Genomic DNA, 26,728 nt, shown 5'->3' on the forward strand with positions numbered 1-26,728 from the left:
GGTAAAGTAACAGCAACTAAAATACTTTGTCTTTAAACCAAGGTGTCAAGTTTATATTGTATCTGTAAAAAAATGTAACATGAATATATTTGACATCTACCTCAGCAAACAAATTAATGCTAATTAAAGATTAATGTGTTGTAATTAGCATTAAAAATGCAATTAAATTGTGAGTAAATGGACCAGGAATAGAAGATTGTTAGACGTCTCACCGCCTGGTTTTCATATTCTGCCTTTTGTTTTTGCAGCAAATAGAGGAAGCGGGGCAGCAGGCAGCTCGCAGACTGGAGATGCCCTGGGGAAAGCACTTGCTTCGGTGAGGAAATATTGACTTTGGACTCCACAGGCACCATTGTAGAAGGGTGAACTTTAATCAGAAGTGGACATTTGGAAATTTTAGGAAATGAAGGGCAGATAACTTTGGTTTTGGGAAAATGCTGGCTGTATTACATGAAGGTTGTTGGAAAATTGATGGAGAGAGCCCGGAAGCTCCCAGTGCATGGCTGGTGCTTCTATTTTGTCTTCTCAGATCTGGGGATATTCTCCAGGCCTGCGGATTTGTACGTTTTTCTGGCAGGTTTCTTTGCTCCAGAGTACTGTGGGTTCTCAATGGCCATCCAAGCCTGACTTTGCAAGGGGCGGTTCTAGAACACTTTGAGAAAAGCATTTGAATAAAGAAAATGGCAATAGCCAAGGTGCGTGAGGAGCTGGCATCGGCATCTCAGAGCCTCAGTTTCTCTGCTTTGCTCACCAGCTGCTCGAAAGCCGGACCCCAACATGTCTTGCCCATTCCCTACTGACAAAATGGGATGCCTCATTTGTCTGAGGGCACGTAATGGTGTTTTCTTCCAAAGCTAACCCTGGAATTAGCAAATATAAGTGAAGCTTTGTTCCAAGATGCTGTCTCTCTGATTGGCTCTCCCTTGCTATTGAGAGCATAAAATAAATTTGACTCAGACTAGCTGTGTGCCCTAAGTGAAAGGCACAAAGCTAGTATTCAAAAAAGATTTTATTTAATCTAGGCCTTCTAATGAGAGGCAAATGGCTTCATCATAGTTAAAGGGTTGGGGAAACCTTGGAGATGACACTATCTGACCGAATTTTGTGGATGAGGAGAGGGAAGTTGAAAGTGTAAGTTTTCCATTGTAGAATATTGTGTACCACAGGTGACAGTTATATGCATTTTCTAACCAGGAAGTTTTAAATGAATTGCACTGACAACTTTGTGGTTTAAAAAACTGCAAATTGTTTATTCCTGATGAGTGATGGCATTTTTTCCCCACTGTTTTCAGATCTATTCTCCAGATCACACTAACAACAGCTTTTCATCAAACCCTTCGACTCCTGTTGGCTCTCCACCTTCACTCTCAGGTACTGTATTTTAAATCCCATTTCATCACAGTAATAGTTTATGATAAGAATATTCCTTTTGTACTTACTCCTCTAAGGGATACAAACAGTCCTCCCCAAACCTCAAAGCCTCGCATTCCCATATAAATGAGATAGGAGAGACAGATCACCTATCTAAAATTGTTTTTAAAAATTAGCTGATTTTTGTGGACTACCTAAGCATATAGGAAAACATTTCTTAAACTTTTCATAGCTCTGCAAGATACGCAATGGCAGAGTAATGTATTCCAATAAAATAAAATTTCCAATGAAGAAAATTAGTTAATATAGTCATGCGTATGAATATAGATTGTAAAGTCATTGGATATAGACAATTTAAATGCATCATTTCCTGCAGAAATTGTAGGCTTTCCAAATTCTTTCTTTTTAAAGTTCAGTCATTGGAATTTTAGGGAGAAAACTGCGATTTTGTAAATCAGTTGAGAAGTAATTGTGTGATGGTAAGTGAATGCTTACCTCCATAGTATAACAGATCAGCCTGACCTAAGGATTCAAATTGAATAATTATAACTTGTCAAATTATATCAGTAAATCATTTCACTTTTCAGAGGTACGTTTAAGAGACTCCCTGCCCTTCCTTATATAAATGCTTCCAGAAAGCCTTGCCTGGCACATGTCTCTGCTCTTTGGAAAGAGGACAGGTGGCTTCTAAAAAAATCTGAATCACATCTGTATCTGATTGAAACCTGACCTTCCTATGATTTCTAGTGAAGTCCCTTGCCTAAATGTTGCTTCTTCAAGCCCTGTTTCATTTTCTGTATATGATACTCTCAGGGCCTATTATAAACTGGGTTCCCTAGAAGAGAATGGGAGGGTTCAGATTGCTACAAAACTCGTAAGAAGTGATGACTGTGGCTTGGCGGACTTAATAGCAGCATTTTCCAAGGCCCCATCCCAGAGAAGGGTCACAGGAGAAGAGGAGGGATGCCAGATGTCAAAGTCTTTTTGTCCAGGGCGACCAAGTTAAAACTGACTAGAAGAGGATGACTAGAAGAGTATAGCAAAGCGTCCCCCATGGTGGGAAAGAAAAGGAAAGTTCAGTATTCTGTTCCTCCCGTTCGGTACCAGATTCCTAGACTCTGAAAATGACCTAAGGTGTCGATCTCCAAAACCAGAGAAGGTTGGGTGCAAAGGACCTGAGACATCCAAGCACGTGGAAATCCATATCCCCCATTTCAGTCAAAGCAGCTCTCATGTCATCTGTTTTCTAATGTGGAAAAAGCAAAAAAATAAGACAGTTCTGTGATCTATAAAAAGTTTGAGAACAACCCATGTAGACTAATGCCTTGATTCTATGGATGAGTGTACTTGGGTCCAGAAAGGGTACGTGACTTGGGGAACACCGTAAATGCGCTCAACCTGAGGAGCCTGCTTTAGGTGGAAGGCACAGAAATAAGGCTAGAGATGGCACTTTTTGGCTCCTGGTAATGCCTCATGGAAGACCACATGTTAGGAAGAAAGAAGTTTTATGAAGATATAAATATGGGGACAGATTGCTATTTTCACACCGACAACTCTGTCCAAATTCTATCAAGAAAACTAATTGAACAAAATATCCTATTTTTATTTAGCATAAAAATACACAGGCACACCCAGACGAGACAGGAAGAATGGATTTGAAAAGTGTCAGGGTATGAGATTTCAATGAGACCGGAGCTACTATGTTTTTCCTTTGTGAATTAGGTATTTTCTAAGTTCTCTTCCCTGAATATGTACTCATTTAAATGTAAAAGTCGTTTATATTTCGTAGGTTAGACATGGAAAGTGCAGGCATCTTTCTTTTAGTGAATCATAAAATATTTATCTTCTTCAGAAAAAAAACGCCTCAGTTGTTACTGATGTATGGAGGTTTTAAATTCTGGTTTAGTGAATGCTGCTGCCTGATCTTACTCTCGTGAAAGGTTACTAAAGGTTTATCTCATTTTAAAGGTCATTCTTTAAACACATAGCAAAGTTGTTTTCCACTGGGGAGAGAAATTTGGTTCAGCATCAACTCTCCCTGGGTAAAGGGACGACAGCCCTCCACCTCACATTCTTGGAAGTCCACAGACCTCATAGCTACAGGTCTCCTCTGCAGGAGCTGTCCTAGCTAGAATTCAGAATCAGGCACGTGTTCCCTTAGAGGAGGCAGCCTGGGGGGACAGGAAGTCTTACAGTAGTCTACAGTTTACATTAAAAATGTTTTCGTTGCCCACCAGTTCTTGCATGTAAATCGGCATTGCTGTTTCTAAAGGGACTGATGAGTTTCTTTGTAAGTTTGTGTCACTCTAATTGTCATTCCCTTTTTGCTATCAGCAGGCACTGCTGTTTGGTCTAGAAACGGAGGACAGGCCTCCTCGTCTCCTAACTACGAAGGACCCTTACACTCTTTGGTATGGTTCACCTGCCAGTTTCTACTCTCACCATTTTCACACCTTGTTTTCCTTTGTGTGTCCACATCACTCTCAGGGATTCTTAACTTTCAGGCATCATGACTTCAGGTCACCCTTAGGCACACAAGCGTGGCCGAAGTGCGAGTTGTGAGACTGCTTGTTCCTGTTTGTAGATGGTAACCCAGATACCACTGCAGGGGAAGCCCCAGGACTCAAAATATCTAGAACGACATAAGATATTAGAAGTCTTGGGAGAATAAGCCTCCTCATGTTTGGGAAAGATCCCTGCTATTGATTAAATAGTTCTCCTGGCATCCAGATGCTGGAGCTGCAGCTGGAACACTTGAAACAGAGTATAGGAGGCGTCCTCTTAAACCCCTGCCTGAGAGGTGTCCTGGTTATCCCCTCACTCAGTGTGGTTCTCATGGAAATCCAGTAATACCAGGAATAGGAAAGAAATCTTCCTCCGCCAGAAGGGAGTAGCTGACAATCTCCTTGGGCATAAAATATTATAGATTCTCACTTGATGATTCAGTGTCTGACACTTTCCTTAGTGTTTCTCAACTCATGGTGATTGCGACTTGAAACCCACACTGATCTGTGCAGAGATGATCTGGTCTGCAAGTGCACTGGATGGGAAGAAGGAACAGCACGTGGAAAGACCCTTTTTTTCCTACAGGGTTGATTTTCTTGTTTGTTTCCTTTCTTCCTCCATATTTGGAGAAAAACATGAAGGAAGCATATTTTTTTAACCTAAAGTAATGTTGTCTTGCCAGTGGTTCTTCCCTTCTGGCTCACTCTTTAAATGAAGGAAAATGTAAAAATAAAAATGCAAAGGTGAGCAGCCCTCTGTTGGGGTCTTCCATGCTGAAGTGTGCAGCACATTCAGCTCTGCATTTTAGCCAGTAACGACCAGCACTCGGGGAGCTAGCGTGTGCACTGCCTAGCCCAGCAATCTGCAGACCACATCCAAATAATCCATTGCTCTGTTTAGTGTTTCCCTCCCTTGAGTATTCCCTAGGGCCCGACCGTCAAAACAGGCTTTGTCCATCTTGCGAATAGAACCACAGCTTCAGTCCCTTAAGAAGGGGTTCACCACATCACTGTCTTGTCAGGAAGCTGAATCAGCCAGTGTGATAGGCACATGCACAGTTTCTTTCCATGCTTCCCTTGACACTTAGAAGGGTATGCCTCATTCCTCTATTTATAAATTAAAAACTGTGGAAGCAAGGATGTGTAGCAGTCTTTCCAAAGTCAAGTAAGTAGTAGAGCTAGCAGCCTCGGAAGGTCGTTTCAACTTCCAGACCCACCAAATCAAAATGCTCTATACCATACACTAACTATATTAGACACACATTCTTCTGTTTGGTATAGAATAATTAGACATTGTGTTTCTCATGCTTTGGAGCTGCTCCATCTGTTTGCACAGCATGTTAGCACCCAGAGAGTGTAGGTTGATCCAGTACAGAAACGCACTAGATTTAAAGTCAAAAAACTTCGATTCCAACCCTGACTTTACTGTTTGCTGCAGCGTGACACTGATGAGTTGTCATGTCTATATAGAAAGAATAACGTCTTCTGCCTGCTTGCTTGCCATGTACTTGTGTGGAATGAGGACCCAGTAAGATGGTATATCGCAGTGCTCACCAGAGATTGGTATTTGATATTGTTGTTGATCTCAGTTCCTTAAAGAAAGAATACGTAGCTACATGTCACTTTTATTCATGTAATATAGGCCTTATTTAGTTGGATAAAACTAGAATACTAATGGCTAGCATGTAAAAAGATCATGCGGTTTTTAATTACACGAGGTAGCAGAAAATTACACCCTTATATCTTATGAGTTTTGAAATCAGTTGGAAGCTTCTGATGACAATTGATTCAAGTCTTCATGACCCTTCAGTGTTAAAATCTATACCACTTTGGTTGACGGAATTTTCATAGATTTTTTTCAGTAAAGTAGCACACAGAAATAAACACACAAGTTGCTATTAGTAAAGGATGAAAAGCAAGAAACACAGGTAAAAACTCAACAAGAAATTACCATCCATGTGCTTTTTATGTGCATCTTTCTTGATACTTAGTTTTTCAGCATATGCCACAGGGGAGGCCTTCAGAGAGGATGCTGGGAAACTCTAAATAGGTCATCTTTCCATTGATAATTTTTAAACTTTATAATGAATGCCTGCCAAAATGTTCCTTAAATTCAATGTATGTTTTTCTCTACTAAAGTAAATTGAAATTCTCTTTTAAACTAATGCAGTGCAGTGTAGCATGTGTACATAATAATCTCCTGGAAGACTTACTGAATTTACTTTGTTCAGGAAAAATAACACTATAATTTTAACATTAATGTTTTCCACCAGTTTTCTAGGAAAGACACTATTTTTATTATTGTCTTAAGGAAATAAACTTGATTGGAAACATATAGTCAGAAACCTAAAGTGTGGTTTGTGTCAACTAAAGTTTTACTTCCTTAACTTGCGCATGCGTTTTGCACTAAATCACATTTCACATTTCTTACCCAACAGCAAAGCCGAATTGAAGACCGTTTGGAAAGACTGGATGATGCTATTCACGTTCTCCGGAATCATGCGGTGGGCCCGTCCACAGCTATGCCCGGTGGTCACGGGGACATGCATGGGATCATTGGACCTTCTCACAATGGAGCTATGGGCGGTTTGGGCTCAGGGTATGGAACCGGCCTTCTTTCAGCCAACAGACATTCACTCATGGTGAGTGCGTAGCCTGTGTGGTTGGGCAGAGTTACAATTTCAGGAAGAATTGCTACTGCTGCTGCTTGGTTTTTGTAAACAGCTTTACTGAGATATACAGTTCACTTCATATACAGATCCCCTGTCTACAGGTTCAGTTCAGCTTGCTTGTTTTCATGTATTCACAGGGTTCTATAACCACCACCACAGTCTAATTTTAGGACAATTTCCCCCCTATGAAAACAGAGAACCCGCCGGTACCCATTAAGCAGTCATCACCCATCCCTCCAGGCCCCAGCCCCTGACAAGCACTTCGGCTTCTGTAGATTTATGCAATTGTGGTGGTCTTTCTCACTTAGCCCAATCTTTTCAAGGTTTAGCCATCTTGTACCAGCTATGAGAGCTTCATTTGTTTTTAGTGCCTAATAGTATTCCACTGCGTGGATGTGCCACATGATATTGATAGATTGATGGTTCCTCAGGTGAGGGATATCTAGGCTGTTTTCACTCATGGACTCTTCTACATAAAGCTCGTATGAACGGTTGTATGCCAGTGTGTGGGTGTGGTGGTGGGGGGAGGCCCATGTGTCTGCTTCACTAAAATAGATAGCTAGGAGGGAATTGCCAGGCCTTTGCTGCTGTAACTTATGTATCTCAGTGACTTTGATCAAAGGACACAACTTGGGTTCATGTTTTGATGCTGGTATTTCAGTATGAATGGGTTGTATTTTTATTAAAGATGCCCAGATGATGCCTTTGAGTCACAAGGATGGGAGGTCAAAATAGACGGTGCACTCGCCTGAATAAATGCATGGCGTAGGACCATGAGATTGAGTGTGAGCATGAGTTTTCCCACTACCTTTCTGTCCGTGTCTTTATTTGAATAATATTTAAGCAGATGCATCCATATAACAATTGGAATTTCAGTTTTGCCCATTACTTTTGAAGGGATTTTGGAGAGCATCTTTTTTTTTTTTGGATGATTATCAAGAGTCAGAGAATCTTCTTAACAACATATTACGAGAGGACAATTAATGAGGTGACCAAACAGGTGGAGAATTTGGCTTTACGAGTGATTCTGTGTGACTCTGCTCCTCTGAAACTGCTGCTCAGTGAAGCCCTCGTGTCCTGCCCAGTCCTTGACAGGCGCTTTACAGGTAGCTTGGGTGAGGCCTATTTTCCGTGATTGTAGGGGCGTCTCCTGCTTAAACATAGTTTTAAAAGGAAATGCAAAATAAGTACGAATTTTTTGAGATCCTTCTAGTTCTTGATCAGTAGTAGTCTTTTTTTTTTTCTTAATAAAAGAGTAACATTAAGGGTGCCATCCTGAGTGGTGTAATATTGAAACCTGCAACCAATTTGAAGCCAAAAATACTAGTTTATAAATAGAAGCAATGAACTCACTCACTTCTAAAATGTGGAAAGATATTTTTGAATGCCAAACCTAAATTTTTTTTTCCTTTTTACTTTTCTTTGACCTCTACCCTAAAAATTCATCATTGACTAAAAATTGTTTGTCTTTTCATGGCAGTTTCTGGGAGTTTACAAAAGGAAAGCCTAGATTTTAATTTAGCTTGGCCTCAGGTAACATGTTAAATACACTTGGGATATACATAATATGAGGTTTTCGTTTGTACAGCTTCTTTTTAAAAAAACTACAATGTTTAAACAATACTGCTTTTAATTAAGAAATCCGGCTTTATTAAAAGCCAGATCTGTGACTTATAACCATTTCTGTATATCTGCTCTCAATCACGAGAAAAATAGTTTAATTTCTGTAGCCGCGTTCACTTTGCATATGTTAAACGGATGCAACCCTGCACTCTAGGCGAGGGTCTTTTCCATAAATGTGTCATTAGTTCTTCATACCAATGTAGGGTAAATGCTGCTTGAAGATATTAAACTCTACCTGGATGCCTTTCCGAACCATGTGACCTATGAGTTACCTCTCCTTTGAGTTTGATTCAGAAATGAAGTGAGGGGAAAAGACTAGAATTGTTTTTGGACCTGGGAAGTTGGAGTGTCCCCCATTTAGGGGGGAGGGGGAGAATGGAACGGAACAGTTGGAAAAGGGAAGTCGCTGGGTTTGTAGTGCTTCATAGAAACCTCTTTGATTCTGAAGCAACAAATAAGCCCCACGGAAGGGGTAAATCATCAGGTTTGCTGATAAAGAAAAGGTTCTGTTCACTCCTCTGAAGATGGCTACTATCCAGTCCAGGATGGCGCAGGACCAGTTAGGGGACAGGATGCCTCCAGAGATGCCACTGTCTCCTGCCACCCTTTGAACCAAGCTGGGGCTTCGTCCAGCCTGCAGCGCTCCTGTGTGTGAGAGACCCTGGCTTGGCATATCTCTCCTTGAGCGAACTGGTAGGAAATGTAAAACAAAAACGTAAGCGCAGAGGAAATAGTTCTTGAATTCAGTCAGTCTGAAGCGAGCCTTTGACCAGTGGATGCATTCCACACTAAAAAGGAAGTCCAAGGGGAGGAAAAAGAAAACCCGCCCCCTTCCCCCCCAACAACAACAACAAAAATGCAAGGAGGATACTGGTAATGTTTTCCACATTTGAATTTTAATACATGAAACAGGCTGTAAAACGCTGGCCAGCTGCAGTGAATAAAGTAGCAGTGGGAGGTATGCGCCGGAAACCTGGGCTGAAAGCACTGGCCAGCCGCTCCCGCCCAGCTACACACCTTGCTCTGTGGTTCTGGAGCTGGGGCGTCCCCGTAACTTGAGACCCATCCCAGAGCTGGTTTGGCTTTGTGCAAGGCTCCTCTCTAACTCTCCTTAATAATTCCCTCTGATTAAAGAATAGACAGCTTTGAATCCTCCTGACCTCCCTACTCTTCTCATTTCCTCTCTCCCCGCCTTCTGAAAATCAAAACAAAATGCCTTGATCACTTGGAAGATGATAGAAGCGTTTCTTTGTGCAGCAGTCTGAGATCGTGGTGGGGAGAACTCTGGTTCTGCCTCAGCTATTATGTTATCTCATTTAATTGCTAACATATTGTACTTAGCTTTTGATTCATAAAATGTTTTCCTTGGAGTTCTGAAGTAGGTCTTCAGTGATTGACTAAGTATTAGTATAATGAAAGGGATTTTTTTCACAACGGCAAGGCTCCTAACCCCAGAGTGAACGTTGTATACTTGGGAGCTTTCTAGATGGTATTCTTTCACTGTGCTCCCTTCTGCTTCAAACCTTCCCTGGCTTCCCATGATGTGCAAGATAAAGGCCACTTCCGTAGCCCAGCATTTAAGACCCATCACCACTTACCAAAAACCTTAGGTTTAGCTATTCCATTATGTAGCATTTCCTAGCAAGACCAGTGTGAAGACATTACCAGAACTTGCCCGCTGTGTTCTCATCAGCTTCTTCTTTTGTGTGTGGCCCACTTGGTCTGCCCTATCCATTTGTTTCTGTCTAATTCCCACCCATTCTCAAAGCTCTGACTCAAATTCTGCCGCTTCCAGGAAGCCTTCCCTCACTGCCTCCACCCATGATAGTCATTTTCGGCACTACTCTATGAGTCACACCATTTCTAGATATTTATCTCAGTGAGCTATGCATAGTGGTGCATCTTTAAGAGGTATAACTTTGCCTTACCACTTGTTGTGAATTCCTTGAGTACTACATATTAACATGTAGTTTCTCTCCCAGTAAATAGATCCTTAGTCAAAAGGGAAGAAAAGAAAGATAACGTTTTCTGAGTGTCGGACGGGTCCCCAGGCGCTCACTGACGGAGATCATAGTGGCCATTTCAGGTGCTGGCAAAATGAGCTTTGGAAATTTTGAGCGGTCAGTTTCAAGGCATGGGCATAGATTCAAACTCATCTGCCTCCAAATTCAAAGGTCTTTTTTTTTTTTACGCCCCTGAGTACTCCCCAGAGATTGTCTGTGAGTATACCTTTTCACAATGAGTTTTAGGCTCTGGGAGCTTGTGATTTTCAAATGTTGATAAATGTCAGTTGGCAAAAGTAGTTTCCAGGTAGTTTATGGCCGAGTTCCCGGAACAGCTCTTTAGTGCAGTGCAGACAGAGGTGAGAACTTCTCCAGTGTACTGGCGGGCCCAAGTAGAACCACGATGGTCTGAGCATTTATCCTTAAATCAGTGTGTTCATGCTGAGTGGTTGAGAGGTGGGAACTCTCCCTACTAGGGACCTTGAAGTAATACATTTTAATTTTGAAGTGTTTTTCATACCATAACCACCGACTTTTCTGATAGAATCAGAGTAGAAATCTGTGAATGTAGGAAAATAATGAAACAGCCAAGTAGGCCACTAACCTAGTCATAAACTCTTATCAGATATAATCCCCTCTGCACCCCAGTTACCTCCATCTTTAATCCTGATATTAAATCTGGAGATTTCTTATACATTATTGACATGGCAATTTTTCGAATACAGCTCTCTCCATTATTCATTCAGTATTCATATCCACAGATGAGACCTGAAAGCAAGCCTTTCAAGTGACCTCACCTCTTCTTTTAACTGAGTAGGAGCAAAACTCCCATCACAGATCCCTCCCTGCCACCCTGGCTGCTTCCTGGTTAGCTGTAAGTAGTGTCATGACTTAAAAACCCTCCTGTACTATTAATACATTAGTATGGCTCCCAGACCTTTCTGTTTAAAGCTAATATAGTCATCTCAGAAACATTTAGTGATGGTTACCAAATGAGAGGCTTTATGCCTAGACGTGGTCGGTGCTCTTAAGAGGTTCACGGATTAGTCAGAAAGGACCTGTGTTTAAACAGATCGCTGCGTACTAGTCCGGTAGGCCCAGGGAAGACAGGGGCCCATTGCCTTGACCGGGAGCGAAAGAGCCCATGGTTTCTTGGGTGAGGAATCGTGGTCTCATACGAACGCCTGCTCTGGTTGACTTAGGCATAGAGGAGCCCAGCGGAACTCATCCCTGACACTTACCCTCCCCAGCATACCCCAAGACTCCTTGCTGCATCCCCCATTTCAGAGACCACCAGTATCAAGACAGGCTTAGCCCAGTCTCTCTCTTTTCAGCAGCTTTTTAATGAAATAAAATTTACCAAAAGAATATTCATGGGTGAGGAGACACCTTTCTATTTAACTGACATGAAGCTTGTGAAAGCTTTTCCCATTTAGGGCTTCATGAATCCAACTAATATTGTTTGCCTCGCTAAGAGTTGAGACCATTGAATTTTAGCTTCCAGAAATACCCCAGAAGTCAGTTAACCCATTGCCTTTGTTTTGCTTCTGAGGAACTGAGGCCTAGAAAGGGGAAGTGACCCAACCCTGGGGAGTCACCAGTTAATGACAAGCTGGGATTTGAAAGCAGATCAGCCATCAACTAGAACCACATGCTTTGTACCGTGTCCCACAGTGCTGCAACAGACATCATCCCTAGCAACTTCAAAACCGTAACAGGTATTGCAAGCCATTCTGCTACTGTGGCTTAGCTAATAGAACCCCAGAGAACTCAGTTTCCCTTGGCTCCCTGCAACAAGATGCAGTTAGCTCTGCCAATGGGCTAATGAGAAGAGCGTCGTGGAGACTGATGTGGTATTCTGGTGGCATTTACTGGTAGGCAGTCACAAGAACAGCAGACCTCCTTGCTCCTTCTTGTAGACCTCCAACAAAGGGATGATCAGTCTAGGCATCGTCTTCCATGTCACTCCTCGGATTTCCACAGATTCGCAATGCCATCCTAGAGTGCCAAGTGCATTTGAGCACATATATCTAAGCAGTTATTGCTATAACATCTCAGGGACCTCCGAGATCATCTCCATCCCAATCCGCTACAAATTGCCTGCCAAGCAGTCAATAAGCTTCTGTCAGCCTCCTTCCTGCAGGTGTGAGTCCCTCCAAACACCCAGAAAGTCTGTTTCTATCAGGTATTTGACAATTCTTCATATGTCCAGCTCCAGTTTGCTTCTCTGCTTAGTCCTTATTGTTCTCCCCCAAACCCAACCCAGCAGACACTGGCAAAACGTTGAGCTACTGAAGATGGTATATTCAGGGGCACTTTTTTTTTTTTTTTGGGCTAAATATCTGTTTCTTCAATTACTGACCCTAGAAAATGTTTTGACTCTCCATGATGAGCCTTGTGACTTTTTGGTACATTCTGCATAATTTATCAAAGTTTTCCCCACTCCAAAGGACCTTTATTGTGTTTAGCCTAAAACTGAACACAGTGCTCTAGAAATCTCCAGGGTGAATAAGGGTGGGTATACTACTTCCTCCATTCATTACATTATATCTTCACTAAGGGCACCCAACAAAATCTTATTTGCTGTTGTTAAAGCCTCATCATTCTGCTGACATACTGACCTTGTAATCAGCTAAAATCTATAAACCACAAGTCTCTCAGCTATCCTTGTACACTTTTTATTGTACCTGTGCGAAATTCCCCATAACCCCCTTGAACTTCATGGTACAGATTTCAATCTGTTAGTCTAAAGGTCTACACTGGGTCCCCATTCCGTCACATCCTCTGTCAGCTGTGTTGTTAACGAATGTGCTGGGTGCCAGTCATGTCCACATCAAAGCCAGTAATGAAAATGTTGAGCCATGATGCTCAGCACCACAGACATTCCACTGCTTCATACCCCAAATGGCCACAACAGCTGAAGCTGGGCCGAACCGAAGCCAGGAGCCAGGAGCTTCTTCCGGGTCCCCCACATTGGTGCAGGTGCCTAAGCACTAGGCATTCCCAGGTGCATTAGCAGGGAGCTGGGTGGGAAGTGGGGCAGCCAGGAATCTAGCCAGCACCAGTATGGGATGTCAGCACTGCAGGCAGCGGCTTTACCTACTAAGCCACTGTGCTGGACTCCAGAACTCTTAAATAGCCTGAAGGGTAGAATTTCACTCCAGATCTTAGTCCTCAGCATCATATTACAATGCCTACTATATTGGTGGGATTTTTTTTTTTTAAATTAGGATAGTTGCCTATTTCTTGTCCACCATCTCTTCAATTATCCTAATTGCTAATCTCCTCAATTATCAGATATTTTTCTCTTTTAAAGATCTATTTATTTATTTGAAAGAGTTACAGAGAGAGGAGAGAGACAGGGAGAAAGAGAGTGAGCGTTCACTTCCCAGATGGCCGTAGCAGCCAGAGCTGCACCAGGCTGAAGCCAGGAGCTCCTTCTTGGTCTCCCAGGTGGGTGGCCGTGGCCCAAAAATTTGGGCTGACTCCCGCTGCTTTTCCCAGGTCATTAGCAGGGAGCTGGATCAAACATGGAACAGCTAGGATTCGAACTAACACCCATATGGGATGCAGGCATCAAGGGCAGCAGCTTCACCTGCTATGTCGCAATGCCAGCCCCTATCAAATATTTATAAGAGCATTAGCAACCTCAACTCAAAGTTTTTCATTCATACTAATATTGTACCTTTTTTTAAAAAAACAGAAAACTTAAAGAAAAAAATAGAGGGAAACTGTTTTAGCCAATTTGATACTTTAGCATTATTTTAAAGAAAAAATCAAAATGTTTTGAAGACAGTGGTAGTAGTGACGCTCAGCACAGCCCCTGAGTTAAGTGGTTAGGACACCATGCACACCCAGATCTCACATCAGTGGGCCTCAGCTGGATGTATCCCCATCTCCTTCCCCACCCCCTCTACCTATTGGCTCTACATTCTGGCCATGTGACAGAGAAACAGTCAATCTGCCTTGGGTGTCTACCCCCAAGCCTTAGTCTCTGTATGCCAGTTTTCTCATTTTCCCCACTAAAGTACGTATTCAGTATCCTGGAGCCATGAACTTTAAATGAATGAATAAGAAAAACCTTGTTTTCCTAATTTTAAAATATATACATAGAGGGGCTGGCACTGTGGCATAGCAGGTAAAGCTGCTGCCTGCAGTGCCAGCATCCCATATGGACTCTGGTTCGAGTCCCAGCTGCTCCACTGCTAATCCAGCTCTCTAGTGTAGCCTGGGAAAGCAGAAGAGGATGATTGGAGTACTTGGGTCCCCATCCACATGGGAGACCTGGAAGAAGCTCCTGGCTCCCGGCTTTGGATAGCCCAGCTCCAGCCGTTGCAGTCATCTGGGGAGTGAACCAGCAGATGGAAGACGTCTCTGCCTCTCTGTAACTCTGCCTTTCAAATAAATAAATAAATCTTTAAAAAATAAAAATAAAATATATGCATAAAATACATATTTGAAACAGACCCCTCCAAGAATAACTACATAATATTTCTGTATTGTTTTCTTCCTACATTGAGGGAGGGATAAGCAGATACATTTGTAATACCCTGGTAATCATTTTTTTAACTGAATTTTTATTGGATGCAAAGACCCAATAATAAACTTCTCATGGCTTGGAATAGGCATAACCCTTGCATTTAAAAAATGTAATATTCCCTTTGTTTTCTCTGTATAATAGATTTGTTTTCTCAATATAGTAGATTTTCGAGGGAGAAGAGTATTGTATGTATTAGAAAATGCACATGTGTTCAGTCACTCATTCTGCATCTGCTATACTTCCGAGACCATCACAGATGCATAAATGTGCAAGAAAAAGTCTCTCATCTTATAGGCCTTTTATCCTGGTCGGGTAATAGTACAGTATATGTCTAATTATAATGCAAGAGAATTACTCAGTGACCTAACCAGTGATTCAGACAGCTAGGAAAAGCTTCTTAGAGAATGTGTCATTGTATCATTGACCTTCTATTAGTGTCTATGTAGAATTTCAGCAGTAAGAGATACATAGAAAAGGCATTGCAGAGCCATAGAATAAACATGATTTAAAAAAAAAATGAAAATAAAGGCTGTAATGTGCCCAAATAGAAGTAAGAGATGTGCCTGATGAGTCTGTCTGTCGCAGCTCCCAGCTAAGGCTGCACTGGGAGAAAGCCACTCCTCCACAGCACCGCAGTTCCAGCAATTGGCTCGGATATTGCACATGAGAGTCCACAGGAAGAGCGAGTCTTCGTGTGTATTTTTTATGTCCAAATTAAATTAACTCATGGAATTTTCCACCCTTAGGAATTAAAGTAGCAGCTCATGAAGTAATTCAGTTATGTCATTCATACCAAAACAGAAAATACTGGAGCAACTTGGCACTGTTTAAAAGCCAAGATTAGGCCTTGGCCATTTTGTATTTTTTTCAGATTCTGTGGCCGTTGTGTTATTTTAACTTTTATTGTGGCTGTAAATTCTTCAAATCAAAAATATCTTAATTGCTTAGAAAGCACGAGTGTAAACTGGACTCGTCCTAAAAAGAGGATTCAGGCGGGGCAGCCTCAGAAGTGAGGGTTGAAAGATAGAGTATCACATTTTCTGTAGCACGAGGGCTTTCTGTATCTAACTGGTTGACATTCACAGTTGTACGTAATTATAGCTTCCTCTGTCTCCATAAATCATTGCAGAACTGCAAAGTTGAGTTTAACCAAAAGATCTGGCCGGTATTAGTTAAGTGACATCTTGGGGGAAGCATTGTCCTGATACAATAGCCACATTCGTTTCAAAGCACTTAATTGGACATATTGTCAAAAACTACAGTATTGAATTTCCACATTTTAATTTTGCATTTGCCTTCTCCCCAGCTTCTGCACATGGACGGGTCTCGTTTGGAACTGAAAGTGTGTGAAAGTTATTGGAGAATGGTAGTCTCTGGGTAATGTTTCTGTAAGCTGCCCAAATTTTCCCCCTGTAGTCTAGATGGGAAACAGCTGGGTTTTGTTTAAAAAGCTGTTTTGTGAAATATCTGAATCTTGAGATGCAGAACTGAGGTCACTGTTAAAGCAGGTGCTCTTGAACAAGTGAGAAAGGACTCAAGGGGCCCATCAGCCCTGTAGTCTTCTACAGGGTACTTCCTTTTAGAAAAAAAGGTATTGACGCTTGCACCTTTATTTAGGACAGACACCGATATAAGTAATTGCATTAGCAATGCTGTTAGAAATTGGTATCTTTGATCATTGTCAGCCCTTGAATGCGAGCTTAGCCACATACAAAACAAAGCAAAATGGTCATTCCCCTCACAAAGCTTCCAGCTGAGGGTCCACGCACTGGTCTTCTTGGGAGATTAGAATTGCTTGCATTTCCTCTTTAGACATAACAACAGGAAGAGAACGAGAGCTACCCTTTCAACTAAATAGGGCCTCAGCTGACCGTGTCTTCCGAGCTCTTCAATGCAGTCTAAGGAAAAGGGAGAAAAGAACTGTGACTTGGCAAGACCGGTCCCCAAGCAGTTCTGAGAAAAGCAGTGCAAGAAACATGTGGAAGCACTAAAGTGCAGTGCACGTCAGGTATCCACTCGTCTGAAGATGAAAGGAGGTTAGCCTCCTCCCCCGGGAGCTGGAGGTTATTAGCAGCTGTTTATCCAGTCGGGAATCGAGATTAACATTGCAATTTTTTTTTTAAGAACCAGAAGAAAATTTGTTTGGGAAGTTGGCTCTTCATATCAAGTAACTGTGCACTGCCAAAAAAAACTTCCTTTCTCAGAACTCATGTCCTAGAGTTGAGCAATGTTATGATTCTCTGAGAAACCCTGGATTACCCAAAAGTCTATCTCCATTAAGTAAAACAGAGGGGAGTGAAGAAAGGGATGGATGCTTGCCATTGACACACTCCACTCTGTTCTTCCCAAGGTGGACCTTGCTGTTCGGTGTGTTACCTGTCCTTCAGCCTGAGCCTTGGGGGGACGTTCTGCCCCTACTCCTCCATCCTGCTTGGTCTCTGCCACTCTGAGGCTTACTCACATGGGCTTGGTCTGTGCCTATTGCTGTGAATGTCTGCAGGAGATGCAGGAGCTGCTTCCTACTCTATAATATTTTATTGCACCTTGCCGTATCCCCCCCCCCAAAAGAAAAGTTGGATATTGGGGGTTTTCCCCCTGATTTAATGATACTCTTAATGTCATTTTCTTTTATTAAATCCTTTCTTTTGCTTTTGATCTTATTTATAGCAGAGCCACTGGTCATATGGAAGCTATTATTGTATAGCAGGGAGATGAAAGACTTCACTGCAGTTAAATAAGAGTGAATCATTGGGGCCAGTAATGCACACATACAGTGAGGTACCATTTGTGTCCACAGCGCCCTGTGTTGTTCACTTTGTAGGAAAGCCATTGAGATTTATAAAGGGCTTTTCCAAAATCTACATTTGGTCAGAAATATGTATTCTGACAACATGGAAACACATGTTAGTACATAGTCCTTAGCTGCTTGTGTCTTCATACACACACAGTTACTTAAAGAATGCTACTTATTGATGGAAAAACAAATTTTCATTTGCAATTGAGATGTTTATTAGTGTTATATGTCAATTTTTAAAATATGCATCTAGGAGTGCATATTTGGTGAAGTGGTCGGGATGCTGCTTGGAATATTCATATTCCCATACCCGAGTGTCTAGGTTCAACTTCTAGCTCTGCTTCCAATCTAGCTTCCTGTTAATTTGCACCCTGGGAGGCAGCAAGTCATGGCCCAAGTACTTGTCCCTGTGACCCACATGTGAAGCCTGGATTGAAGGCTTGCATCCTGATGTTGGCCCAGCCTGGCTCCAGATGTTGCAAATGAAAAGTCTCTCTGCTTCTTTATGTAAAAATGCCACCTTCTTCCTGTAGCAGTCTCTGGCTTCCCAATCAAATATAATTTCATCACCCTTTCATAACCTACATAACCTTGTATTCTTTGTGGCATTCATCTTATTTTATCCTCTGTAGAAATTATATCATCCATCATTAAATGTAAGTACCTGTAGAATATTAGGTGTCTCTCTTCTTTAGTTTTTCCTTGAAAATGCCTAAATAGTGCCTTGTATATTGAGACATTCAAGCAGCATTTGTTGAATTAAATGAAATGTTTATTATTGGATGGAAACACACCCAAGGTGTGTTTGACAATATCACATTTTAGATTTCAGATGTCATCTCACAGATGCATGTCATGTGATATGTGCCATTCTTTGCTATTTAGGAAGCATCTGGTTGCTCACTTCGGTATCACTGTACTAGCCTGTGACCCACAGCCAGTCCCTGCCCTTGGGATGCTCACTGCTCACATGTAGGCTTTTAGGAATGGCAACAGAGCCACGATAATTAAGATTTATGCCCTGCACGACTAAGTGATGCTCTTGAATGTGTTTTGAGGGTGATGTCTCAAAGAATAGTCAGGAAGAGCCCCATCTGGGCAAAGCAAGGTGGTAAGAAAGTAGAGCTCTGGAGAGCCACATAGTCTGGAAAGGCACAGCAAGGGGATCTGTGGGATTAGTAAGAGAGAAGCAGTCAGGGAGCCATGAGAAGATGGGGCAGGAAGGGCTTGGCTCAAGCTCTACTGATATGAGTGTGAACCCAGCAGAATAGGGGCCATGAGTAGATACCTGAGAGTCCAGGCGGTTAAGAATAGGAGGGGCCTGGGGGATGGCCCCAGGGTATCTAAGTGAAGGACACAGCAGCACAAGGCAGAAGTCTTGGATTCATTGAACAATAGGGAATTTAATGAACAGGCTGGAAACTTAGTCTGTGAGGGACCAGGGGCTGGGGAGAGAGTATTGCATTCAAAGGGTGAGGATTTAGAAGGAGATGGGGAAGAGTTTAGGCAAATGTCTTTACACCTACAGTCCCTTTCCAAGTACATTATAACGTCCACGAGCTATTCAAATAATAAGAAAAACTTCTGGAAAATAAAGGCCAGTTGGTCATGGTAAATCTCCAGTGCAGAATCATCTGGGATGTGACTTTGTGAGTGTGTGTGCCCACTCAGTAGCATGACTCAGGGATCCACAATTCCACCTCACGTGTCCCATTGTCTTTTGCTTGGCTCTGAACAAAAGCAGCTGCTTGGAAGTACCCCCACAGTTTATCCTAGAGGGGCTTGGTTCATGGGGGTGACGGGATTGAGTTCCGTACAGTCTGCTACTTGGAGCAGGGAAGGGATGGAATGGGCTCATTCGGCCTCCTCCTACTTCTGTGCCCACTGGGTGCACTGCATCTGCTTATGGTTTCCACTGTAGGAAAGTGGTGCAGAGAATGGGGGGTGGGGGAGTGGAGATGCAGAAGGGAGAAATGAAACAGCTCTAATAGATGGAATTTATGAGTTAGAAAACGAAAGATGAACTGAATTTAGCTTGCAGCCATTTGCATCGCTAACTAGATCACAAAATCATTCATTTTAACCATTTTGGTGGACAGTTCAGGGAAGTTCCGGCACACAGGGTCACATGACAGATAAGGGCTGTCAAGGTCAGGATCATTTAGATGGTGTTTAAATCCTCTTGAAAATTATTTTATTTTCTGGAGAATAAGCATTAAATAAATCTCCAAGGATTGCACAATAAGGAATTACCTTAAAATTCAGACAAAGCATAAGTGAAACTGTAAACACTGGGGGGAAAAAAAGGAAATTGTGTGTCTTTAAGACAGGAAGTCTTCTCCCAATAAACATAGTAAAAATCAAGTCAAAGCCCAAGCAAAAAAACCATTTCAATCCATATCTGAATTCAGTGAGAAGTCCTTTAAATGTTTACTTGCATGAGGATAAAAAGGTGAGATAATGCTCTAAACAAAAGAAAATGGAAATTACCATTTGTGGTTGAAGAATGTCCAGTCCTTTTTTTTTTTTTTTTTTTTTTTTTTTTTTTTGACAAGCACAGTTAGACTGAGAGAAAGGTCTTTCTTCCATTGGTTAACTCCCCCAAATGGCCACTATGGCCAGCACTACACCGATCCAAAACCAGGAGCCGGGTACTTGCTCCCAGTCTCCCATGCGGGTGCAGGGACCCAAGCACTTGGACTATCCTCCACTGCCCTCCCAGGCCACAGCAGAGAGTTGGACTGGAAGAGGAGCAACCGGGACCGAATCCGGCACCCTAACCAGGACTAGAACCCAGGGTGCCAGCGCCGCAAGTGGAAGATTAGCCAAGTGAGCCACAGCGCCGGCCAGAATGTCCAGTCTTTAGGTCTTTCCCCAACACCTTAGAGGGTCTTAGAGGTAGCTCTGTTGTCTCTAGACTCTCTGGGCCCCTGCTGTCTTTCCTGGCTGCTGCCATTTCGTGAACGTTCAGTTCCACCTGTGAGTCACTGAAAAAAGTTCACATGGCTACTTCTGCATCTTTAAAAGATGCACTTTGGGGATCAGTGGTGTTTTGCACATTTGAGAAAGTAAGTTTACTTTTCTCTCATGTGATAGAGATCTGAAATCCAGTACTCCACAACTGTCATGTATAATTGGTATTTTATGGAGAGATTACAGTTTAGACACCAGCACTGCCTTTTGTGTCAAGGAGTTTTTAATTACTTTGAATTCCCATCGACTTTTCTTAGGTGTTTGTGAAGAAACAAGAGTGTAAAATTAAAGTTCCCAGGGACTTTTTTCTTTGCCTGAATATCTTATTACTATTTTTTTAAAGATTCAAATATTTATTTGAAGGGCAGAGTTACAGAGAGCGAGAGAGGTCTTCCATCTGCTCTTTCACTCTCCAAATGACCACAACGGCCAGAGTTGGGCCATCTGAAGCCAGGAGTCAGGAGCTTCTTCTGGGTCTCCCACATGGGTGCAGAGGCCCAAGCACTTGGGCCATCTTCCACTGCTTTCCCAGGCCATTAGTAGGGAGCTGGGAGGGAAGTGGAGCAGCCGGGATTTAAACCAGTACCCACTTAGGGTGCCAGTACCTGCTATGTCACAGAGCCAGCCCCTGTCTTGCTAATTTTTTTAAAACTTTTTTTCGATTTATTTATTTATTTATTTATTTGAAAGGTAGAGTTACAGAGAGCCAGAGGTTGGGTGGGGGGCTGGGAGGAGGTCCACTGGTTCAATCCCCAAATGGTTGCAATGGCTGGGCCAATCTGAAAACAGGAGGCAGGAGCTTCTTCTGGGTCTCCCGTGCAGGTGCAGGGGCCCAAGGACTTGGGCCATCTTCTACTGCTTTCCCAGGCCATAGTAGAGAGCTGGATCGGAAGTGGAGCATATGGGATGCCATAGCACTGGCCCCAAAGTCTTGTTGTTTTTCACCTTTCTAAAAAGCACCTATGTCAAAAGAAGTATTTTGAGCCAGATAACATTGGTAACAAAGTTTAATTTTGATGCACCCAAATATTGATATCTGGTTTTCTGTCATTATCACTTGAGCTAGAAATTGATGCCACGTTCTCTATAGTTTTTGCCCTACACCCTTTAGAGGACTATGGTAGAATACAAGGAACTGAGGTCTGGAAGCCCATTTTGAAGCAGTTATCTCTGGAGATAACATTAACTAGGATTGAATAACTGCCAAATGAAATTTGATACATTTTCCCATCCATGAAATAGGCCTCTTAAATACAACAGAATAATTACTTTTCACAATACTCCCTGGAAACAAAGAGAGCAAAAACACTGAATGTCTTTTTTGTTTGTGGTGTTTGTTGTTAGCTTGAGGATAAGGACAAGGATATTTACCAAGATGCTCTACGCATCCCCGTATAAAACCACCTGGCCAACAGCCACCTAATTTGAAACTGCATGTCTTTTAAATCTGTTTATGTTGGAGGAGTTGTGGCAAATATTAAATTCTGTAATTTAGTTAGACATCTTGGCCTTGGCCTGAGGTGGTGAACTATGATTTTTTTTCTCCTATGATAAAGAAACTACAAATGATTTTCAAATCTATATACATGTGTACTTATGTGTGTAATATGCTTGTCTGCGAGTGTGTGTTATAAGACAAAAGCTCCAAAAAGTAATCCCTTTTTGTCCCTTAACTCTACCCACCTCTCTCTCTGTCTTCATGTATCCATCTACATTTATATATACCCAATGTAATATATAAAATTGTATATATGCATATATCCAATCAAATTGTTCAGTGCTTCTGGATTCAAATCTGTTTTAGTCTTCTAACTAGACATTGGCTGAGTTACTAAACCATTTCCAGCCTTAGCTTTCTTCTTTGGAAAATGAAGAGTTTACAGCTCATTGCCAAATCCCTCCAAATCCTTAAAATCTAAGTTCTGTGATATAAACATGCTTCCAGCATACCAATCTTTTCTTCACAAAATAAGGATATTGAAAATTATATGGTGCTTATATGATTCAAAAGAAGTAGTGGAGTATTACTTTCTGATGCAGTGGGTTAAGCTGCCTCTTGGGATGCCCACATCTCTTTGAGAGTGCACAGGATCGAGTGCTGCCTCTATTTCCTATCAGACTTCCTGCTGATGCACACCATGCGAGGCAGCAGATAATGGGCCAGGTGTTTGGGTCCCTCCCACCTATATGGAAAACCTGAAGGGAGTCCCTGGCTCCTAGCTTTGGCCTAGCCCAATCCTGGCTTTTGTGAAATCTGGGGACTGAGCCCAAGGATGAAGACTCCCCTCCTGCCCACTGTTTCTCTCTGCCTTTCAAATAAATTTTTAAAAAAATTATTGGTCTTGGCTGGCACTGTGGCACAGTGGGTTCAAGCCGCAGCCTGGAGCACTGGCAACCGATATGGGTGCTGGTTCAAGTCCTGGCTCCTCCACTTCCTATCCAGCCCGCTGCTAATGCACCTGGGAAAGCAGTGGAAGATGGCCCAAGTGCTTGGGCTCCTGCACCCACATGGGCTCAGCTCTGACTAAGCTGGTTGAGGCCACTGGGGAGTGAACCAGAGGATAGAAGACCTCTCTCTGTCTCTCTAACTCAGTTATTTCAAAATAAATAAAATAAATCTTTTTTAAAAAATTGGTGGCCTTTGTAGAGAAATTTAAATACCTGCCCTGAGAAATAATGTAACTTCAATACTTGCTTGTACCAGTACCCCAGCCATGAAGGTCTGGGGAAGTGGCAGGCTAAGCCTACCATGTGTGAACCCCATAATCTTGTCTCACTGGACCAGGAAAACACCCAATCCTAGAATGGCCCAAGGATGCCATGGGTTCTCACAGGATCACCCATGTCTGCTTAAAATGATGAGTGGGGTCATCAGATGGCCTTGGTCAGAGCTTGGAAATGCTAGGACAGAGAGGGACTTAGCCCAAGGTGCAGACTTGAAAGAATGTTCCAGGAGGTACCATGGAGGTTGTAGTCATGAGAGTGTGGAAGCCAGACAGAAGCAAAGGTACCTACCAGAGGAGAGAGAAAAGCTAAATAATGGGGCAGAGGAAGCAAGGAGTGGCCTCAGTTTCCAAAACTTTCTAGGTCTAAAACATAAGTTATAGAAATCATCATAAGTCTTTCATTTGAGCAAGCTTGAGTAGCCATGTTTCCTACTATTGAACTTGCCACAGTGAATTCTCACAAAGGAGCGTTAGAAGTGCCATGAGGGCAGGGGCCAAAGCTGAGTTACTCATCACTTTTCCCCCAACACCTCACAAAGGGACAGTTAGATTAGAAAATATAGGTTGAATTGATAAATGCACTCTTTGGTCAGTCAGTTAATAGTTATCAAGTAATGCTTAAGTTTTATCTTTACTTTTAACATAAATATATCTAAAGCTACATTATATGGGGCTATGAGAAGACTGTCCTTAAAGATTGTAAAAAAAAATTTAGTATTAATAAAATCAGTTATTTTCATAAGCTGGCTTTTAACTTTAGACTACTGTTATCTAGATAAAAAGGTTATCAGAATATGGCTATAAAGAAGCATGGATTTTTCTGAAACTGGGCACCATGCTTCATCCTTAGAATCTGTCTGTAGGTTGACAGAATCAGCTACATTTTTATGTATTTTTTATATGGTGGTAGACAAGTTACTGACCCTTGTGCATACAGATGGCAGTATTAGTTGCTCTGCCTGTTTCTAAGTTATTCTGGTAAAAGATTCGGGCTGACCATCCCCGGTTTCTCTTTCCTTATCTCTTACATGACCAGAAATAATGTTTCTGAAAGCTAAATAAATAGGGTTAGAATGTGCTGTCTGTGGCTAAGGAAACAAGCAAAGCAAAACTAATTCTTCAAATTGGAATACTGCTCCATAGCCCTAGGCAATGGAATTCATCCGGAAGAATCAAGCTCATTGCCACATGGATGTGGCCTGGTCAGAGGTCTTGCGTGTGACCTGGAACACACGTAGTTTACAAGGGAGGCCTTAAAACACAAAGGACAACTTTGTCTCTGACTTCCTTTGTGGCAACCAACTGATGTTATTTGAGATGATGTAATATGATCTACTGAAAGTGGATCAAGTTAGATAAAGTACATACATGTAATCCTCCCAAAAACATAGTTGGAACAACAGTAGTCCCAAGTATATTTCTAATACTTATTATTATTACTGTTATACAAAACAAAGATTTGAAATCAAATAGATGTGAACAAAATACAAAGAATGCTAAGGTGAAGGTAGCTCAGGTTCTGAACACTCCTGAACCACATGGGCTATTACTATTTAGTAATATGCTAGTTTTCAAAATTAAAGCCCATGATGCTAATTCTTGTGTCCTTATTCTATACCAGTTTTTCTTTCTTCACATGTATCCAATAAGCTTGGGGTTTATTCTATATAACTTATAGTGTCATTTTCTTCATTTTGCATCTGTGTAACTCATGTTGCTTACACAGCAAAAAAACCAGTAAGAATTAGAATCTAGACACAGTTGACTGTCATTATTATTTATCTCTTGGTCGCATTGTCTTTCATAATAGTTGGGGCAAAGAAAATAAAAAGGTGATTGGTTGTTAGCTTTTTTTTTTTTTTCCTCTTGTGAAAACTAAGCTAAATGGAAGCTGGAGGGACAAACATTTCAGGATCAGTAGCTGCAGGTGCTTTAAGTGTTATCCTTAGTGCCTACAAAGGCTTGAGGGTGTTGCTAGCGTAGACACTGAAATAGAGGAAATACACCTCTCTCCTGCACTCCAGCCTGCCTCCCCGCCAGCTTTCTGGCTTGGAGTCATCCTTTGTGGAAATTCAAAAAAACAGGCCCATTGGGAATGCCAATCACAGTGAATCGGCCCTAAGGTCATTATGGAGGCTTATAGTGATTGGCAGACATAAAGAGCTACCTTGACCAAGGCCTGTAAAATTCACATGTAGGCGTTGACATATTAGACCAAAAGGATCACCAGTTGATTCCGTGTTCTGAGTGCACAAGTCTAAAACTGGCACATCAGAAGCAACTTTGCTGCTTCTGTTCAGAAGGAAAAACAAAAATGCATCGGAAGAGTGAGTGAGCAGTGATCAAAGGCGCGGGCTGGGCGTGGCCTGCTGAGAGCGCAGACTCCAGGTGTGGAGGAAAGCCCCGGGTGGTGCAGCAGCAGAGGCAAATACTATTAGAAAAGGGCTTGCACTTAATCCGTGAACATCACAGGTGGAAACTGAGACTGGTGAGTGGAATTAACAAAGAGTTCAGTTCGTGGTAAAAGTGGAACGGGCTGCTTTGGGAAATATTTAGGGTCTCAATGCACGAGAAGCAGCCATGGAGAGAGGCTAAATGACACCCACCCAGAAAAGCCTGTGTCTTGACACAGGAACCCATGATAGCACGGAACTCCCCAGATCTCTCAGCTAAAACACCCATTTATTCTTCCTGATACTCAAAAGCTTTTAGTCCTTCACTCTTCTTACTGTATTTTGAACTTGAATAATTAGAATGATTTATGTGATCCCACGCCCAAAGTATTTTCTTTTGTGTTCTTTTAGGATGTGCTGATATAGAGAAAGGTGATCATTAATAGTTGGCTGCTTTTAAATAGCATGAAATTCTGGCCTGTGAATTTCATTGTTGTTGGTTCAAATGCTTATTGTCATATTCTTTGGTCATATTCTTTAAAAACATTTTGGAAGCAAACAAAAGAGTGAAGATTCAGCTTTGTGGTTTTATATTTTTGAACTGGAGAAACTAAATTTGACTCATAGCAGTGTAAGTGCACAGATAAATATGTTTTGGTGTTAGGACCACTGTCTTAGTAAATGCTCACTTAACAGTAGGCTACCAAAACGACTACATGAAAATACGAAGGAGAATGTGAACTGGTCATATTCCTCATGGTTTACAAATGCTTAATGGTTTTGCCTGGAGGCATATGCTATCAAGTCAGTAAGTGCTGTCTCACGGCCACAAGCACAATGTCTCTGGACCCCAGAGTAGGCAGTAGTAGTTAATAAAAAGCTCAGCAGTGTTTTTTTTTCCAAATCAAGTAATCATGCTGTACTCTATAATTTTATTCTTGGAAGCATAAAGAGTATTTACAATATGGTGTCTTTCTAGGATCAGAATAGTGAAAAAAAAAATGGAAAAATGTCCAAACATCCTCACACAGCAATGATGGCATTACTGGTGTGTTTAATAAAACCTTTATTGGTACATTTTCCGGTGTGGTGGCATTGGCAGAAACTGTCCCCCTTTGGATTTGGAACT

At 41.9% G+C, this 26,728-nt stretch overlaps 1 protein-coding gene across 50 annotated transcripts in view; it reads left to right on the plus strand.

Moving 5' to 3' along the window:
- The window catches only part of TCF4 (transcription factor 4), a 386,580-nt gene that overhangs the window by 348,169 nt on the left and 11,683 nt on the right, over positions 1 to 26,728 (plus strand). For 28 of the 50 annotated variants that reach the window (XM_051851926.3, XM_070050130.2, XM_070050128.2 and 25 more), the window contains 4 exons: positions 249 to 316; positions 1,293 to 1,371; positions 3,706 to 3,782; positions 6,314 to 6,517. In XM_051851926.3, coding sequence (XP_051707886.1) covers positions 249 to 316; positions 1,293 to 1,371; positions 3,706 to 3,782; positions 6,314 to 6,517 — 428 coding nt within the window. The remainder of the gene's footprint in view (positions 1 to 248; positions 317 to 1,292; positions 1,372 to 3,705; positions 3,783 to 6,313; positions 6,518 to 26,728) is intronic. The other 22 variants (XM_070050132.2, XM_070050140.2, XM_070050149.2 and 19 more) reach the window with 1 other exon arrangement.

Source organism: Oryctolagus cuniculus, chromosome 10, assembly GCF_051225735.1.
Source record: "Oryctolagus cuniculus isolate XC-2025 breed Fujian yellow rabbit chromosome 10, ASM5122573v1, whole genome shotgun sequence".
Lineage (NCBI taxonomy): Eukaryota > Metazoa > Chordata > Mammalia > Lagomorpha > Leporidae > Oryctolagus > Oryctolagus cuniculus.